Source organism: Neomonachus schauinslandi, chromosome 11, assembly GCF_002201575.2.
Source record: "Neomonachus schauinslandi chromosome 11, ASM220157v2, whole genome shotgun sequence".
Lineage (NCBI taxonomy): Eukaryota > Metazoa > Chordata > Mammalia > Carnivora > Phocidae > Neomonachus > Neomonachus schauinslandi.
The window spans coordinates 39,958,173-39,976,853 of record NC_058413.1 but is presented as its reverse complement, the minus strand read 5'-3'; the positions used below and the strand labels follow the sequence as shown (position 1 = coordinate 39,976,853).

The 18,681-nt window shown below is 53.3% G+C and overlaps 1 protein-coding gene across 4 annotated transcripts in view; it reads right to left on the bottom strand.

The window, feature by feature from the left end:
* The window catches only part of ABCC8 (ATP binding cassette subfamily C member 8), a 73,435-nt gene that overhangs the window by 21,519 nt on the left and 33,235 nt on the right, over positions 1–18,681 (bottom strand). For 2 of the 4 annotated variants that reach the window (XM_021685823.1, XM_021685825.1), the window contains exons 11-17: positions 12,981–13,021; positions 11,692–11,837; positions 9,852–9,957; positions 9,572–9,688; positions 9,114–9,189; positions 8,294–8,399; positions 162–191 (exon numbers count right to left, since the gene is read on the bottom strand). In XM_021685823.1, coding sequence (XP_021541498.1) covers positions 162–191; positions 8,294–8,399; positions 9,114–9,189; positions 9,572–9,688; positions 9,852–9,957; positions 11,692–11,837; positions 12,981–13,021 — 622 coding nt within the window. Of the gene's footprint in view, positions 1–161; positions 195–8,293; positions 8,400–9,113; positions 9,190–9,571; positions 9,755–9,851; positions 9,958–11,691; positions 11,838–12,980; positions 13,022–18,681 lie in introns of all 4 variants that reach the window. The other 2 variants (XM_021685821.1, XM_021685824.1) reach the window with 2 other exon arrangements.

Genomic DNA, 18,681 nt, shown 5'->3' with positions numbered 1-18,681 from the left:
TGAGAAAGCATGCCTTATTATAAGGCCCGATGCCTCTGACATGGTATAGGCTGCATACCCTGCAATCCAGACTCAGTACCCCAGCCCCGTCCAAGCCCTCCCAGCCCCCCAGCTTCTTCCCTTTGTTGGGACCCACTTCTAACCCAGTTCCGAGGCTGTACCTGGGGTCCTCTCCGGTCTCATCAGGAAGGCTGCTGGGGCACAAATGGGAAAAACCAACACCAGTTACTTCTCATTCCACGGCCTTTCTCTCTATCACAAAGGTCTCTGGAGAGCAGCCATCCCCACCACCCCCACCCCTTCCCCCCTGCCCATTGTCCCCAAGTGGTGTCCTTGGGGCACGAACTGCTCTCCTCAATCTCTGTCCCTCCCACAGCACCCAGATGAGCACCGTCCCAACAGCAAGGGTTAAATCCGTGCTCCTGGCACAGCTAAGGGCAGCAGTGAGGCTGGCTGGGCATCACGATGCTTGGTTTTCCAGTTGGGAAAATGAAAGCTCAGAGAGGAAAAGTAACTTTGCCAAGGTCACAATCAATTTATACAGTGCTTTCAAACTGTAGATTGGGACCCAATAATGGCGTGTGAAGTAAGTGAACTGCAACAGCACTAAAAAAAAAAAAGTGTGGGGCGCCTGGGTGGCTCAGTTGGTTAAGCGGCTGCCTTCGGCTCAGATCATGATCCTGGAGTCTCGGGATCGAGTCCCGCATCGGGCTCCCTGCTCGGCGGGGAGTCTGCTTCTCCCTCTGACCCTCCCCCCTCTCATGTGCTCTCTGACTCTCTCATTCCCTCTGTCTCAGATAAATAAATAAAATCTTTAAAAAAAAAAAAAGTGTGCACGGCATGTGGTTAAGATGTGTATTTTTTGGCGAATTTTTTCCTCTTATCTATCAATGCACGAACGAAGTGGACTGTGATGTAAAATGCATTTCATTTCACACTGTGGATTATAGTAAAAAAATTTGAAAACACTGAGTGAGGTGACCTGAATTTTGGTGCCAACTCTGCCAGTGCTCTTTCTCCTCCCCCAGACCACCTCTCAACCTTCCAGAAGTAGCCCTCTGCCAATGAAATGGGTGCTTCTGATGTGCACATTTGGGGAAAAACAATTGGCTCTGTTTTCATACAGATCTTACTTTAATTATACTAAAACTGGCTAACATTTATTTTTTATTTATTTTTTTTTTAAGATTTTTTATTTATTTATTTGAGAGAGAGAGAATGAGAGACAGAGAGCATGAGAGGGAGGAGGGTCAGAGGGAGAAGCAGACTCCCTGCCGAGCAGGGAGCCCGATGCAGGACTCGATCCTGGGACTCCAGGATCATGACCTGAGCCGAAGGCAGTCGCTTAACCAACTGAGCCACCCAGGCGCCCCCCGGCTAACATTTATATTGAGCTTTTGTAAGCACTGTGATAAGCACTGTAATAGTATCACTTTTTTAAAGCTTTAAATAATCACATGAAAGAGGTTGATTTTGACTGTCTCCACTTTACAAAGAAAGTGAGGGTCAGAGAGGCTAACTAACTTGCCCAAAGCCACACAGCCAGCAAGTAGCAGAGGAAACAGATCTACCTGACTCTAAAGCTTCATGCTCTTAATGACCATGCTACATTACTTCACTGTGATTTGTCAGGAACACTGGGATGGACAAAACCAGGGACAGAAAGGAGCCTGATGAATTCCGTTCCATCCCTCCTGAGGAGCAGAGCTGAGAGGAGATCCTGATGGATGTGTAGTCCCACGTCCCCTCAGATTCTGTTCTTCAATCTTTGGGTTCTCCTCTCATTCTCTCAACCCCACCTAACCTTGTGTTCCCCAAGCACCAGATTGCTGTAATTTCTCAGCACCTGATAACGTGAGACAGGTGAAAAACCAAAGCTTACAAATTCCAACTGTGGCCACGGCCCAGATAAGCTTGTCTCTGGAATCTTCTTGCCTTGCCTGCTTCCGGAGTTGCAAAGGCTGTTATTTATCTGGAGGAAAGTGCATCTGCGGCCTCCTGAGGACCCCAGCACACAGTGAGCACTCTCGGCCTTAACTCAGTTTGCATCGTTGTCTGGGCTGCTCAATTAGCCCGTATAATGGACTACCTTACTCTTTAATCAGCTCCTGGGTAAGTCTTTTATCCCCAGTGGGATTTTAAGGCAGGAAGAGCAACTTTTCCAGCCCCCACCTTGCTTAGCACATGACAGACCTGTAATAAAGGGAGGTTACTGACTGACATCTTAGTCATTTGGGAAGAGGGAGGGAGGGAGACTAGCACTCAGTGAGAGCCATCTTCATGCCAGGCACAGTGTGAAGTTGTTGGTATGAACCACGTCATCCACAGGACAACACTATAAAGAGGTGTTAGTATCCCCATTTTATAGATGGGGAAACTGAGGATTGGAGTTTGCATGACATGCCCCATGTTACAGTTAGGACGAAGGGAAGCTGAGGTATGAATCCAGGTACATCTTCACCTTTTCCTAGTATAGCCCCAGCCTCCCTAGAATGAGCCTCCCCAAGGCTTTGTATGTAGATGTTTCCATCTGAAAAGTACAAAATGGTATATGTGGCACGGACTTTCTCTCATTGATCACTGGGGTCTTCAATGTGTTGGGACCATTCCATCCCTCCTCTGTCTGTACCTTTGGGACCAAGCACTGAGCTGAAGGACAATTCCTCTGCAGTTCTCCAACCCCATGTCCTTCCCTCCAACCAGCTAGTTGCTGGGCATGCGTGTGCGCAGTCAAGGCACAGAGCCCGCCTCCCAGGGCTCGCCGCCTAGTAGAGCAAATCAGACAGGTACAGGAGTCAGAAAGTTATGAGGGCCAAAACAAAGTAGGAGTAAGAAAGTATTATAGAAATTTCGGAGGAAAGGACCAACACTTTGCAAATGCATAGAGAGAAGACTGGAAACTTCTAGGTGATGGGATATTAGGTGGTTTTACCTTCTTTATACTTGTGTATCTTTTCTAATTTAATGGACGTCCTTCTAGAATCAGAGAACAATGTAAATTTCAAAAATAGTCTGGGGGAGAAGAAATCTGAGAGAGTGCGGAAAGGCTCCAAGAAGTCAGAGCTGAGATGAACTCTGAAGTGGGGGAGGACCGAGTGCAGACAGAGGGAGGGAGTTCTAGGTTGGAGAAAGAGGTAGTGCAGGAGGGCAGGCAGCGCCGAGAACTGGAAAGAATGTGGGATCTGAAGTGCGTCTCTGAGGAGCTTCTCTATTTGCTGGTTGTGAAATCCTCGGCAAGTCCCTTCCCTTAGGGGAGCCTCTGTTTCCTTCTGTATAAAATTGGGGTCATGGCCCAAACCTCAGCAACACTGGGAGAATATATTATAAACACAGTTCATAGCTAATTGGAGGCAAGGCATGGGGTTGCAGAACTGGGGATCACCCTTCAGCTCCATGCTTGGTCCCAAAGATGCACACAGAGGAGGAATCTAATGGGCCCGCCACTCATTTAAGAGCCCAGCTGGGGCACCTGGGTGGCTCAGTCGGTTAAGCGGCTGCCTTCGGCTCGGGTCATGATCCCAGGGTCCTGGGATCGAGCCCCACGTCTGGCTCCCTGCTCGGTGGGGAGTCTGCTTCTTCCTCTCCCTCTGCCTGCCTCTCTGCCTACTTGTGCTCTCTCTCTATCTCTCTGTCAAATAAGTGAATAAAATCTTAAAAAAAAAAAAAAAAAAAGAGCCCAGCAATCAATAAACAGGGAAGAGGTGGAAACAGGTTAGAAGAGGAAGTTAGAACTTTTGGGTCCCTTCATCCTGCCCCTGATAGGCCCATAGCTCCTGTTACCTTTTACCCACAGAGCCCTTTCCAATTAATGTCTTTGGGTCCTAACACCAAGTCTCTGAGAGAGGAAAGGGTTTTTCTCATTGTCCCAATGAGGACACTGAAACTCAGAGAGGTAAAATAACCTGCCCAAGGTCAACAGCAAGCGAGGGGCAGACTTAGGACAACCAAAGACCATTGGGTCCCAAGCCTGCCTCATCACCTCCATGCAGTGGCCCTTATCTTGTCTGCTTACCACCTCACCACACCTGCCTCCTCCAGGAAACCTGGGGTCACCTGAGCCCTTTACCCTTACTCCCCAAAGCTTCCAGGAACTGCAAGGGCAGATTGGACGGCAGGGCAGTCATGAAAGGAGGCTGTTTCTCACCTCCTGGGGCATCAAGGGTCTTGGGAGGCAGCCTTCACACCAACCCCCACAAGGCAACAGCATTCTGAGGCCAGCCCAGGGCAAGCAGGCCCCAGGCCGCCTGAGTGGGCACAGACAGAAATAATAAACAGTTCCTGTGTGGACGCCTCAGCAGGTGGTGGGAGCAGGGGCAGCAGGGAGCTCCAGGGAGCCTGATTTATAGTTCCTCATCAGGAAATGGAACGTTCCTCCCCACCCCAGCGCTTTCCTCAGGGCCCTACTTCCTGCCGGCTCCCTGGGGACATTTAAAATCATTCTACTGCGGTCAGTAATGGCCCTATTCCCTATTTCTAGGGAAAGAATTTCACTGGAGTATATCTGCTAATATTAACTTTTCATCAAAGTGTTTTCTTCTTAGATATTAAGGAGAGAGTTTGCAGATTCCCAGGTTGATAGTGCGCTGGAGCAGAGAGCCAGGCACCGGCAGGCACCTATTCGTAAAGTGGATGTTTGGGAGCCACGCGGTTCTCCCTGAGACCCGGGGCCGGCGGCCGATGTGCCGGATCTGCCCAGGGCCGCTGTGGTGAATCCCCAGCCCGGAATGCAGGCCCTCACCGGATGGACCCTCCATGCCCACCCTGGGGCTCTGCCTGCATGCCTCCATTCACCTAGGACTTGTGAGCTCCCTGGAGTAGGTCGTCTCCTTCGTAGTCTGCACAGAGAAGTTCACAAAATACACCTCCTGTGCTGGGCACTTGGGGTACAACGTGGACTAATCCTTCGGTCCTGTCCTCAAGGAGCTCCGTGTCATGGGGGGACACATCAGCAGATAATCATAACACAGTGGGACGCACGCATGAATAGGACTCCCACTTCCCAAAAGCTGGTGGGGAATTGTGTGGTGGAATTCTGGGTTAGGAGAACAGCCTGGGCAAAGGCACGCTGGCGGAGAGAGATGTAAAGACCCATTTATGATGGCAGTCTCTTGAGGGTTATAAATTTTTCCTGGTTTGCTCATTTAGCAAAGGCTCTGTGGATACAGAGAGACAAATAAGATATGGTCTCTGTGCGCAGGGAACTGACTACCATCTCTCCTGGGAGACAGGCCAGAGTGCATTCAAGAGCCACAGGGGAATTCTGTACCTGCCAAAGAAGTCCATTGTCAAAGAATAATATTTATGATAATATTTATAGTGTACTTGCTACATGCTAGGTTAAGCCTCACATCAACCCCATGGGACTAAGAGAAGACGGGTACAGAAAGGTCACGGCATTTCCCAAAGCGCAGAGCTCAGACCTGAACCCAGGCAGCCTGCCTCCAGAGATTTTGCTCCTTATTTCTGCTCAGCCATACTCGTCATTTGTTCTTTGAAAGAATAAACGAACGGCTGTACAGACCAACCCATCTCCCCAGAGCATTGGCCGTTCCGCGCCCCCTAATGCCCCAGTTCCCTGCCCTCTGCCTCCTGGAGGTCTTCCTGGCTGCCTGGTCACCTTGGCGGCGGCGTGGACGAAAACATCGGGGCAGCCTGGCATCGCCCCTGCCTCTGGCGCAGACAGGCAGACCTGCAGGAGGGGCTGCCAGGTCAAATGCCATTTTGCTCCTGGCTCACTTTGCAAGTACCTCCTCCCCGCCGCGGACCTGGGCCCAGTACCTGAGGCATGGAGCTTGCAGGCAAGGGAGGAGGCCCTCCATACACAGCCCCCACACTTCACTCACTCACTGTCCACTACAGGTGGGCCGGACAGAGCTCGTACGTGTCCATGGTTTTGAGAGGCAAACAGCAGATGAAAGCTACGGAGCCATGTCTGTCCAGACTCCTCCCAGCCAGTCTATGCTGTAGTGAGCTCCCAACTGGTCTCCCTTTCGGCAGCCCCTCCCCCCTTCCTTTATCACCAGCATGATGCCTCTACAGCCTTCAGGCTAAATCTTATTTCCCCGGGGCCTAGTATATGGGGGTGTCTGAGCCGAGCCCAGCCCCCTCCTGCTGTCCGCCGCTGCATCCCACACCTCCAGTGCTCCAGGTCCCAGAATCATGTTCTTTCACATGAGCACGCCTTTGCCCATGCCGATACCCCTGCCTGGAACACCTTCCTCTCCTACCCTTGCCTTTTTCATCAGATGAAACCCCGCTCATCCTTCAAGGCTCAAATGCCACATCCACTTGAGCCTTCTCTCCTTGGCCACAGAGGTCCTTGTTGTTCCTCTGTGCTCGATTATGGTACTGATCTCCTTCCCCCCGCCAAAAAAGCAGGGGCTGTGTCTTAATCATCTTTGCATTGCTATCACTGTGCCTAGGGTCTGGCACACAGTAGGTGCTCAATAAACAGGGGGTGAGTGAATACATCAAGGTAGAGAGACTGGAGTCTGAGTTGCATGGCGGACAAAGTCTTGCAACTTCCTAGGGTTGGCTGCAGGCTGCCGGGATGTGCCTAGCTGTGCTTGGGAGGGAAGCTGCACCATGGAGGAGGGCGAAATGGATGCTGGAGAAGCGAGAACCTTCTCATCACCAGCCCCCATCCCACACTCAAACGGAGCTGGGAACTTGGGCCCCGCTGCCTGCTGAGAGTGAGTGTCATGAGGACAGAGCTGTGAGCACCTGGTTGGTGGCTCTGCTGACGAGGTAGGGAGGTGCCCTGGCCACCAGGGCTGCTGGCTTTGGGACTGTCAGGTTAACGATTTCTTCACACTGCTCTTGAGCTCCTTCTCTCTCAGCACTCAGTGGAAAGCCCACGCCCTGGAGCACCCAGGGACAAATCCCACTTCTGCCATTTGAGAGCTGGGTGGCCTCCGGTCACTTGCTTCGCCTCAGCTTCCTTATTGTTAAGTGGGATGAATGATGTCTACCTCACAGAGTTTGGTGCAGACTGACTGAGACTAAGTAAATAAAGTGCCTTGCCCAGTGCCTGACACGTGAGTGCTGCTCAATGCTGGCTTCCCTAGAGAGGCCCCTCGTATCCCCCAGGCTGGGGCAGAGCCTTCCAAAGAGAGACGCGACAGTAGTCAGGAGCCTGAGGTTTGGCAAAGCTTGGAGAAGAGGTGGGGGCCAGGGCAGGGCAGTAGTCAGGAGCCTGAGGTTTGGCAAAGCTTGGAGAAGAGGTGGGGGCCAGGGCAGGGCTGAACCCCTGCCAAGCAGGCTTGCTGCCTGTGCAGAGGACAGAGAGGGGCTGATGCTGGTGTGAGGGCACCTGAGGTTGGCGGCTGGGGGAGGAGATAAACAAAGTGGGGCCGAGAGACCAGGCCCAGAGGGGGTTTGACTCATGCTGAGTGGGACACAGACCCAAGAATCCTCTTCACTTCTCAGCTCTTCTTTGCTTTTAAAAAAAGCTCCTATTTTATATGTATCTTTTTTTTTAAAGATTTTGTTTATTTATTTGAGAGAGAGAATGAGATAGAGAGAGAGAGCATGAGAAGGGGGAGGGTCAGAGGGAGAAGCAGACCCCCCGCCGAGCAGGGAGCCCGATGCGGGACTCGATCCCAGGACTCCAGGATCATGACCTGAGCCGAAGGCAGTGGCTTAACCGACTGAGCCACCCAGGCGCCCCTATATGTATCTTTTATCAACTAGTTTCAAGTGGGTTTTTTTTTGGAAGTACGTGGGTATAAATAATAGATTCATGATTGACTCAACCTGGGGTTTTGGCTCTTTCATTAAGATAGTGAGCTTTGTCCAGAAACCCACGTCTGTCTGGGTTATCTCTGGCTCCTCAAAACACCCACTGAGCGGTCTGTGTTGGTTTTGCTGATGACCAAGCCGGAAACCAATGTTTGTGCAGTAAAATCCCCCACACAGGAAGGCAGTGTAGCTGAGCGCGCATGAAATTTGGAGTCAAATGGAATTGCGTTCGAGTTCCGGCTCAGCCACTTATTAGCTGAGTGAATTTGGGCAAAGAGTTTAACCCTCATGGATAAAACAAGAACTGTTGACAGTCCTTACCTTGCTGGTTGTCATAAGGATCAAATGAAATAATGCATGCAGAGGACTTAGCAAAGTACTGGGCACATTAGTAAGTACTAATGATGATGGTGAGAATAACAATGAACAGCATTAGTTGAGTACCCAAACAGTGCATGATGCACCTTCCCTTGAGGATAGTTGAAAGAAAGGCTGCCCACCTGCCCACCGTCTGCTCTCCCCACTAACTTGGCCCTGAGGATGCATTTAGTACCTGTTCCAGAAGACGGCCCCTGAGATCTTCTGCATCTCCCCTAGGGTGGCTAGGAGGAGCGAGGACTTGCCACAGCCCACCTGCCCCACGATCATGGTCAGCTGGCCTGCAGGGAGGGCGGGCAGCAGATGGGACTGGGGCAGGAGGGAGTCTGAACGACTACCACCCAGAAAGACAGACAGACAGAAAAACCCGAAACTGGGACCCCCATTTGCTTTCCTCCTACCTAGAATCCCCCTTTGAGCCTTTCTTTCTGGAACCCCTCCCAGGTCCTTCCTCCACCAGTGGTCCCCTGCTCCTTCCTAAGCACTTGCTGCTCTCCTTGCTAGGGCTCCCCAGGGCGAGCCCAGCTCCTCCTAGTCCCAACAGAGGCCACTCTGGCTCCCATCTCCATCCCACCTGCATGCTTTACTCATGCTACTGCCTCTGCCAGGATGCCCACCGTGCCTCATGGCCTGAGGGATCCTGCTCATTCTCAGGAACCCCACCTCTTCCATAGGGCCTTCCCTGGCTATTCAGGACTGCTCTTCTTGTTGTGAAGCACCCGCATGTCTGCAACAGATGGTTGGTCCTGCTGTCTTGTCCTGTCCTTGCTGCTGCACTCCCACCTGCACATGGACTCCTAGAGGACGCAGCTTACCCCTCTGCAGCATTCATACCCCAGAGTACCCACCAGGAGTGAGCACTGAGCTGGTACTAAGTACATGCCGATTTTTCTTTTTCTCTCCCTGTCATTCAGTGGACATGGGGAGGGGGCACTTCAGCTATGACTCTGAGGGGGCACCCCCAGACCATGCTGAAGAGGTGAGCTGGGCCGTACCTCGGGGGATGCGGATGGTGATGTTGGACAGTGTGGGGATTCCATCAGGGGTCCACGTGAAGAAGCCTCCAATGATCTTTATTGGTGGTACCCCACCGCCCGGAAGAGAACAGAAAGGCAGCTGGGTTCTCGTGTGAAAGGTCTCTTGCCTCCCCTCCCCCACAAAAGCCAAAAAACACTGATTTCAGGCCCTGGATCACTTCTAGGGCAGGAGAGAGGGGGGATGGCCTTCTCATGCTGACCCCTGCCCGAAGCACCCTCTCCAAGAGGACAATCACACGTTCCCCCATTCAATGGAGAAGGAAGACTTGTCCCTGGTTCCGGGACTGCAATGAACCCTCCCAGCAGGCAGGGTGACCTCCACGGCAGAGGACTCAGCACATAGATCTCTGATGCTGAGCTCCCTCCTGGAATGGTGCTGGGGGGCCAGGTATTGGGGTGTACGGTCCAGGACTCACCTGGACACACCAGTTGTCAGCATCCCCGTCTGCACTGGGGGCCAGCCTCTGCAGGGTGGCCGTGAGGCCCTGACAGTCCTCCCGGGCTGGATGCTTGCGGTTCACAACCTTAAGGGGCTGGGAATGGTCAGGAGGAGGTAAGGGTCCATAGGGGTGGGAGCTGTGCAGGGAAGGGAGTTCCCCCTTCCAATGAGGAAAGGTGGAGGCAGGACACACCAGGGCACAAGCTACAGGCACTACAGAAAAACACGGAGAGTGGTGGGGGATGGCAGGCACTCACCACTGTCCGGTACTTGCTGGCTTGGCCCTGGGGCGCAGGCTCGCGGGGAGCACACTGCTCCTCGCGGATCTCGGCACTGGAAAGGAACTCGCTCAGCTTTTGTACACTGCAGAGGAAGCACAGAGACACCCCTCACCCTTGCCAGGGGCAGAGGGGAGGGGAGAGGGAGGAGGGCGCAGCCTGAGAGAGCAGCTCTGAGAAGGTTCCAGGTCCTGCGGTGCTGTCCCCGCAAAGCCCACACTGGAGGGGGCCAGACCAGCGGGCATCCGGGGTGGGCAGTCGGTGTTACCTGGATTTGTTAGGGTTGACCAGTCAGCGGGCCTGGGTTAGGGTCTGGGTTAGGGTGAGATTGGTTAGTTTTAGGGTAGGTTAAATGTTAAAGCTGGGTCATTGGTGTTGGACTTTATCAGTTACTTTTGGAGTTAAGGTTGGTCAGTGTTAAGGTTAGTTAGGATTGGGATTGGTTATTAACAATAGCTAGTATTTATTGAGCACGTACTATAGGCCAGACACTGCGTTAAATGCTTTATAAGCATATAATTAAATCCCCTGGGGAAGGTGTCATTATTCCCAACTCAAGGAGGAGAAGGCCTCAGATAGTCTGGTGAGAGTGAGATTAGGAGTTTCTGCATATGGAAATGCTTCTGGGTCAGCACAAGGGATTTCCAACAGGGGTGGCATCCTCGAACCCGGGGTTTCTATACAGAATCACAGAGCTGGGCTGGGGTGGGGGCGGGCGAGGAGGGGTGATCATTAGAAGTCACAATGCCATGGCCAATTAAACTGAATCAGCACAGCCAAGCCTGGACATGGGAGCTAATCTTTTCCCAGCCCTGGTTTAACTGTCCCCTAGTTATATGCTCCTTTGACCACAATTCTGCTGAGTTATGCCCCCTTCTAGCCTTGAACCCTGGTCAGAGCTTCCTCGAGTAAGTTGCTCCTTCCATCAGCGACTTGGTTCCAACAGCTATTTCACCTTGCCAGCTCGCCTAGGACCTGCTAGGGCCCCACGCGTCAGGGGATGTCACTTTCCTCAAGGTTGAAGGGGCTCGGGTACAGAGCACATTTGTTACCGGCTCGTCCCACTGGCAATGGGAGGTGGCATAGCCAGCTCTCCCCAGAGGCATGCCAAGCCCTAGCCTTCAAGGAACTCTTTTAGAGGTTCCAGGAGATCTTCACACTCCAGGTATGGAATTCCCCAGCCAAAACCTCAGCCCTCTACCCTAAGGTTTTCATTCCCAAGAGGGTGACGCCTCTGGGCGAGCGGCCGCAGGGCTCTGGAGCCCAGCAGTAGGGGCCTCCCAGAGCTGCAAGTTAACGGGGGACAGGACATGCAGGCACTTAGGGGAAAGCTGCTTTACTGACCAGGGTTGGGAAGGCTCTGGGACCCGTGGAAAGAAGGGGGGATATTCAGCCTGAGGAAGACAAAGATTCAGTGGATACCTTCTGAAATCCAAGGGGCTGCCATACGGGAAGGCACAGCGCTCATTCTGGGGGCTCTGGAGGGTAGAACCACTGCTGATGAATTTATGAGGAGATACCAATTCTGGCTCAACATTGCCTTTTTTTTTTTTTTTAATAGAGTTGTCTTGCGGGTGCCATTGAGTTCCCTCTCCTTGGAGGTACGTAACCCAGTTGCCTAATTCCTTCTCAGGGATGGCGTGGAGGGGAGCTGCACATGGCTAAGTCCCTCTGGCCAACTCTGACCACCTTCAGGAAGGCCCAGGTCAGCGGGGAAGCATGTCTTGGACCAAACAGCTGTAGTTGCCGTGGTCACTGGCGCAAGCCCTGGGGCCACCACCTGAGCGCCTGTCCAGTGTCTTGCGGACTCTCCTCTCACCTGACGAGAGCTTTGACTGTGGACCGGACCACGCTGGACAGCAGGAACAGTGGTGTGACCAGGATGTGGAACAGCGAGAGGGAGGCAAAGGCCACCGAGGGTGAGAAGTCGGCCCCTTTGAAGAAGCTGACGTGGCCCACGAAGGTCTGTGGACGGAGGCACACGGGACGTGTGTGACTCAGAGCCTGGGCCTCTCCCACACAGGCAGTGCTCAGCCCTTGGGCTGGAACGGGGGACCCAAGGAGAACTTTCAGTTCGAGACCCCTTCATCATCTTCAGTCACCTCCTGGAAACGTCTCCAGCAAGTTTAGAACTTCAAGCTGGAGGGCCAGAGCTGCTGCCCCCTGTTCTGCCCCCTCCTTGCCAGGAATGACAGAGAGGAGCCCTCGGGGTAGGTCAGCTCTGTCCCCTCAGACAGCAGTCCTCAGTTGGGGAAAATGTCCACTCGATCATTCCCAAACCACCCCCTCTCTGTGCCCGCCCCCGGCTACCTGGCCGGCTCAGCAGCCTCTGTTACCCAGAGTTCCCCAAGGAGCCAGGTCAGACCCAGCCCAATAAATCACGTCAAAAGTGAATTCCCAAGGGTGCCTGACAGGCTGTGAACTCGCCACAGCTCAGGGACACCGGCCCCGGTGAGGGGAGATGTGGGGGGAGCAAATGCATCTTTTTAAAGAACTGTGGCCATCACAGAAGCTGGATGGGAGCCCTGGGCTGGTGGGGGCCTGGGCCTTTCTGGAGGGGCACACCTTGGGGCCCCACTGCTGGGCTCCCACACAACTTGGGTCAAAATCGCTTTAGAAAACCTCCATTGTAATATTTAATGACACAGAGACTTGTTTGCGCCATGTTCTTAAATTTCAAAAAACTGCATGTACGGCACAATCCTATTTTTGTAAAGAAACACATTAAAGATGTTGCCAGTGGGATTATGGGTGATTTAAATTCTTTTTGTCCTTTCCTTTCTGAATTTCCCAACGTTTCTGCAATAAACACATCTTACTTTTATAATTTAAGAGTTTGATAGCTCTTTTGAAAAGACAGTGAGATCTCTTTAAAGCCTAAGCTGCTGGTCGGTCCGGGCCCAGAGGCAGGGGCCCCTGTCCCCTGCTTGTCTGCGGGGAGGGATCTGCTCCGCATACAGACTTTCAATCTATTGCCCTATTTTCAGTCCCACTGCCAAGCACACCATCCAAAGTCCTTGTGCAGAAAGGCCAAACCCTGAGTGGCCTCTCGCTACAGATATGCTCTGCCACCCACCCCAGCCAGATATGGAGAAGGGATCCACTTACGATGAGGACAGCTGCGATGGGGATGGCCGTGTTCATGAAAACTGTGGAGGAAGCACAAGGGAAGGTTAGTGGGAGAGATGAGATCACTAAAAATGAAGCTGCCCAGGGTGACCCAGAGGGAGTGCGGCCCAGGGGGTCCTTTCTGCAGCCAGCAGGGCAGAGCTGGGCAGGGGAGGGGCAGAACTCCAGCCCTGCGGTCCCTCCAGCTCTTTACCCTGCTTCCCTCGGGACTCTTGTCCCCTGTGTCTGAGACCCCCGCCTTTAGACAGAAGCTTCAGTGCTTCTATTCTGCTCCCGGGGGCCAGTGTGAAGGAAGCCCTGTGCAAAGTGGTGAGAGAAGGATCGGAGCGTTGACTGTCTCTGGGCAACTGCGAGGTCAGCAGCATGTGTTTCTGGGGGCACTAGGTTGCTACCCCTTCCTCTGCCTTTGGTCCCTGTAGCCCCTCAAGCCAGGTTCTCTCTGAGGCTTAGAGGATTGCTAACCTCTCAAGGCTCTTGGGAAGGATTTCAAACTCACTCACACTGAGGTATTAGTAACTAGGGACAGCTTAAAAGAGGGTCTCCCTTGGCTCTAAGGCTTAGCGTCCATGCCCAGGTGGGCAGTTGGTTTGCTGTGGCCCTTGGACCCTTCATAGGGATTCCAGAGAGCAAAGAGAGCCGGACTTCAAGTCAGAGAAGGGTGGAGACCCTGACCTCAGGCAGGTCACTTACCTCTCCTGCGCTTCGGTTTCTTCACCTGATTTTTGTAAACTTGAATTTACTTGTTCACATACTCTGGCTTCTTCCAAGGTAAGAGGGGATAATAATGTATGGAATAGGCTCTGTGAGCCCGGGATGCTGCCTGAATATCACACCTCACAGGCTACTAGCTTAGCTCTGCTCCGCAGGTCATGCTCCTCTGGCCCAAGGTGTGAGATGCTGGAGACAGCCCTGACCCCAGGCCTAAATTTCCAGAGAGCAGCCCTCCTGGAGTAAGAGATGATTATCCTAGCTGCCATCTTCCCATGTCCTCCTCCTTCCTTCCAGGATCCTCTTCCAGACCAGCCTAGAAAGGAGTCTGGTTGTATAATTAGCCAAATTAAAGCAGAAGGAGCCAGGAGCCAGGAGCCAGACGCCAAGGGATCAGCCTGTGCACATGGCCCCTACCTAATGAATGGTGAAGTCTCTGGAGCCACTGAAGCATTACAGATGGTCAACACCATTCCAAGAGGCTGACTGTCCACTTATTCTAAGAATCCCGTACCAGCTAGTACATACACAGCGCGTTCTGGAGGTGTGGGACCCCAAGTGAACGCAAGAGCATGGCCTCTGGCCATAGGGGGTCCTTGTCTGAGGAAGGGGACAGAACTATGCTCTCAGGAAGCCCCTGTTATGATGGGGAGACAGGCAACATGCTCTAGGGGGTTCCCCAGCAGACAGGAAAGATATTGGGCCCATTTTTGGGGGGAATTCCTAATCTGATGAGGGAAACAGCCCCAGCCATTGGGGAGTTCCCAATCTCATGGAGGAGATCTAGCTGGCGCTCTTGTGGGTACTGCTAATCTCTCTGACCGCAAGGCTTTTTATCGACACCAATATAATACCTGACCTTTAACTGCCCTTCCTGAAGAAGGCGCTATGGTCTCCAGGTACCCTCCACAATGCTGCAGCGCTCCCTCAGAGTCTCTGGCAGGGGGCAGTACAAACATTATCGGGTTTCCTACAGTGTAAGGGACCCAGCTCAGGGACGTAGGACACAGCACAGCCATCGGGCTAGGGAGAGGGAGGGACAGGAGGACACCAGCAGGCCTGGACCTGTGACCATCACCAACCATACGGCTCTAAACATTGGGTAGCCATGCTCATCCCCTCCAGGGCCAGTCATTCCCGAAAGCTCCTTTCAGGCAGGGGCCTCCGTCTTTCTCTCCTGCCTGTCCCCATCAATAAGCGCCACCCCGAGGCCCCCTACCCCAGGCTGAGACCCCCCTGCACACCAGGGGCTCAACTCCCAGCTCAAGAATAGGCTAGAAGTTAGGTTGCAAATTGGCACAACTCTGCTTAGAAAGCAATCTGGTGCTTTGTTAGCCAGAGCCACACAGAAGTTCAGACCTTCTGATCCTGTAATCTCTCTCCTGGGAGTTTATCTTGAATAATCACTCAAGAGAAGCACAAAGCCCTCAGCAAGATGCTGTTAGCTGCAGCGCTGTCTGTCACGGCGGAACAAAACCACAACCACAGCAATAAACCACCCAAAACGAAAGAAACTGGCAACATCCAATGCCAAGTGGCTGTTTTAGTAAATGTGGTACATCAACTCTAGGGGAGATTTTGCAGTCGGAAATGTGTGATAATTGGTATTTTGTTCTACTGCATGTTTTCTCTGGTCGTGATTTTTTTTTTAATTTATTTTTTTCCTATTTTATTCCTTATTCTTCCAGCGGCCTGAACTCCTTTGAGGAATGAGACAAGCTATAAATAAATTTGAAAATGAGTTTTCCAACGCTGATGCAGCAGTGTGGAGAATGTATATGATATAATTAATTTCTGCCCTGTTCTGTTGTTGTGTGGAGACGTTAGCGAATGAAAATGTAATTTTCCATTTCCCTCACCCTCTCCTGGAAGGACAGCGTTTGTGCAGGGAGCTCTGGGTCCCGTTCAGGGCGGGGGTTGGGGAAAGACAATCGCCAGCTGCTTGAGTCGTCGAGGCCTCTCTGAAGACCCCTGCCCCGGGCGCTGGGGTGGACATGGCTGGAACCAGGGGCGCTGCAGGCTCTGGCGGGTCTCTGAGCTCAGCAGACACTCTGGTACCCAGTAAGGGTGGGGGGAAGGGAGTGGGGTGTCCCAGCTGTCACGAGTTGAAGACCTGAGGCCTTGCCTCCGTTTTCCTGAACCCCACAACGCCCCATAAGACATTAAAGGTGGTGGACGGGTGGGAAATATGACCAAGAATTGGCATGGGGTGGGCTGACTCGTTTGGATTTGATCTGGGTGGGGGGTGGGGGCCATGCCAGGGAGAGTGTGGGGGTGGGGGCGGGAGAAGAACACGATAGTGCTCAAATCGTAAATGCTAGGGAGCAAGGAGTACGGTGAAACAGCTCTAAGTGAAAGCAGACAATTAGGAAATCCTGTGTGAGTGTGTTACCGTTTCAGAAAAGTGTCATAGCACGTAGGCAGGCCTGCCAGGCCACATTTGAAAGTGAAAGTCTTTCTGCAATGGTGTGGACATATGGGTCTGTGTTGTTTTAACAGCCTCCTCTCCAAATATCCTTTAAGAAGTATTCTTTCAGGGGCACCTGGGCGGCTCAGATGGTTAAGCGTCTGCCTTCGGCTCAGGTCATCATCCCAGGGTCCTGGGATCGAGCCCCGCATTGGGCTCCCTGCTCCGCGGGGGGCCTGCTTCTCCCTCTCCCTCTGCTTCTCCCCCTGCTCATATTCTCTCTCTCTCTGTATCTCTGTATCTCGAATGAATTTTTAAAAAAGTTAAAGAAAAAAAAAAGAAGTATTCTTTCAAAAATTACTTGTTGAGGATCTTCTCTGTCCCAGGTGTTGTGCTGGGTCCTGGGGTTATAGTAGTGAACAGTTGTGTCAGCTTTTCATAACCCCCTGCCCTGGACCCAAAGCAAGCAACAAATCAATCCAAACCCAAGCAGGGCTCCGATCAGCCACCCTCTCCACCCGCGCCCCCCCCGCCCCCCGCCACCCGGCTTTGCTCAAGAAACGCCGCCTGGCCTCGTGGGTGCCCCAGCCCGCCCCGCAGTACCAGGAGCTTTTCATTCCCACCACATTGATAAATATTTCAGAGGCCATGTGTCCGGGAGACACAGCCGGCCGCTCGTGCCTCCGGTTAGCTTCATCTTTGTCTCCACCGAGGGCAGGGGGGCGGCTGCAGCCTCCAGGCGGGGCCTAACTGCAGGTGCACCTGCCAGAGGGGGAAATGTATTTTCCATGCATCCAGTCGGATGGCCGGCCCGCGGTCGACAGAGGGCAGGGAAAGGGGGGTCCGCTGCTGACAGTGGAGGTAGCGTGGCAGGAGGGCCCACAAGTACACCGAGTCTGCCCCTTCACGGATGCGCCTCCCCGCTCTCCCTCCGCCACCTCTCGGCCCAAGCAGGCCAGGATCTGCACCAGCCGTACACTGTGGCTACGCCAGCCAGTGGAAGGAAGGGCAGACTTTGAAGAGGAAATTCACAGAAGCTGGAGGAGGAAGGGGGACCAGGTCTGGAGGTCACCGTGTCCTGCAACACTTCCCGCTCTGAGTCAGGGCCTCCACGGAGGAGGACAGGGGCAAGACTTGCCAAGAATAGCCAGGCCCTGGCAGGTGCTGGGTGGCCTGAGACTGGGGTTCGCCAGCGCCATCCTGCCCACCCCCATCCCCCCCACCTGTGGCACAGTTGGGCTTGGGTTTCGTTTTTTGTTTTTCAGGACACGGAGGGCCCACCTGGCTGTGGTTCAGAACAGCTGGGAAGACCGAAGCCCCTTGACCACAGAACACGGGAAGTGATGGCAAACACGCCTGTCCTTTACCTAAACTCTTTCAGTGGCTCTCCTGCCTTGGGAGAAAGGCCAGGGGTCTGAACGCAGCACACCATCTGGTCTTGTTACCATCTCCCCGCCGAACTATGCTCCAGGCTTGAACACACCACCATCCTCTCACCTCCAGGTCTTTGTGCCTGGAACATTCTTCCCCTCATCTGGCTAGCCTCTAATCATCCTTTGGGCACCTCTGAGAAGGTTTCTTTGACACCCACTACTGTCCAGACTAGGTTGGGTAGAACTCCACAGGCACCTCGAATACCCCCTTCTGTTCCTCTCACTCACAACACACTTACGCATCTGGCCTCCCTACGAGACTCTGAGGAACCCACAGGCAGGACCACAATTTCTTCCCAGCACCACATCCCCCGTGCCTGGCCCAGGTCCTGGCCCAGCTCCTGGCCCATCATGGGCGCTCAGTAAATATTTATCAGTTAAGTGATGAGAGAAACAAAAGAGGCCAGGGTCAGGTAAGTACCACAAAAGAGAAAGCAGGGCATCTGGAACTGAGCCCCTGGTGCTGGCCTCATTCACAGCCACTGTTCACAGCACAGTCTCTCTCAAGACTGTGAGGGAGACGATCCTGCTTGCCCCCTCGTTAATGCACAAGGCCCCGGTAGAGTCTGGCACAGAGAGAAGGCTCTGGGATGGGTGCTGCACGAAGGACACCATGAACTGGCAGCATGGCTGTTGGTCCACGGGTAGGGCCTAGGACCCCTTTGTCACTCCTGCAAAGCTTTCCTCCAATACATGGCGGGGCTGGACACCTAGAGTCACCAGCTTCTGTAGGGAAAAAAGGAACCGACTTCTCAGGGGAGTGGCCCCAGCACTTGCCTCCAGCTTTTCCCTACTTTATTTTCTACTCATTGAAACCCTGCCCATCCTACAAGGTGCAGCTCAAGCCACCTCTTGCAGCAAGCTCTGGTGAAGTCCCAGCCCACAGGGGCTTCCTTTTTTTCCAATCTCTGCCATTTACTGGCTGAGGACCTGGGCCAGTCATTTCACCTCCCTGAGCTTCAGCACACGGGGACAGTAGACCACACAGCTCACAAGGCCACGGTGAGGACTGAGTGCCATCAGGCTCGCTAGGCAGCCAGCACAGGGCAGGTCCATGCCGCGCAGCGATCCCCGCCGCACAGTCTCGTGTACGGCAGCTCTGAGTTCTCAGCAGAGCAGAAAGTCCTGGAAA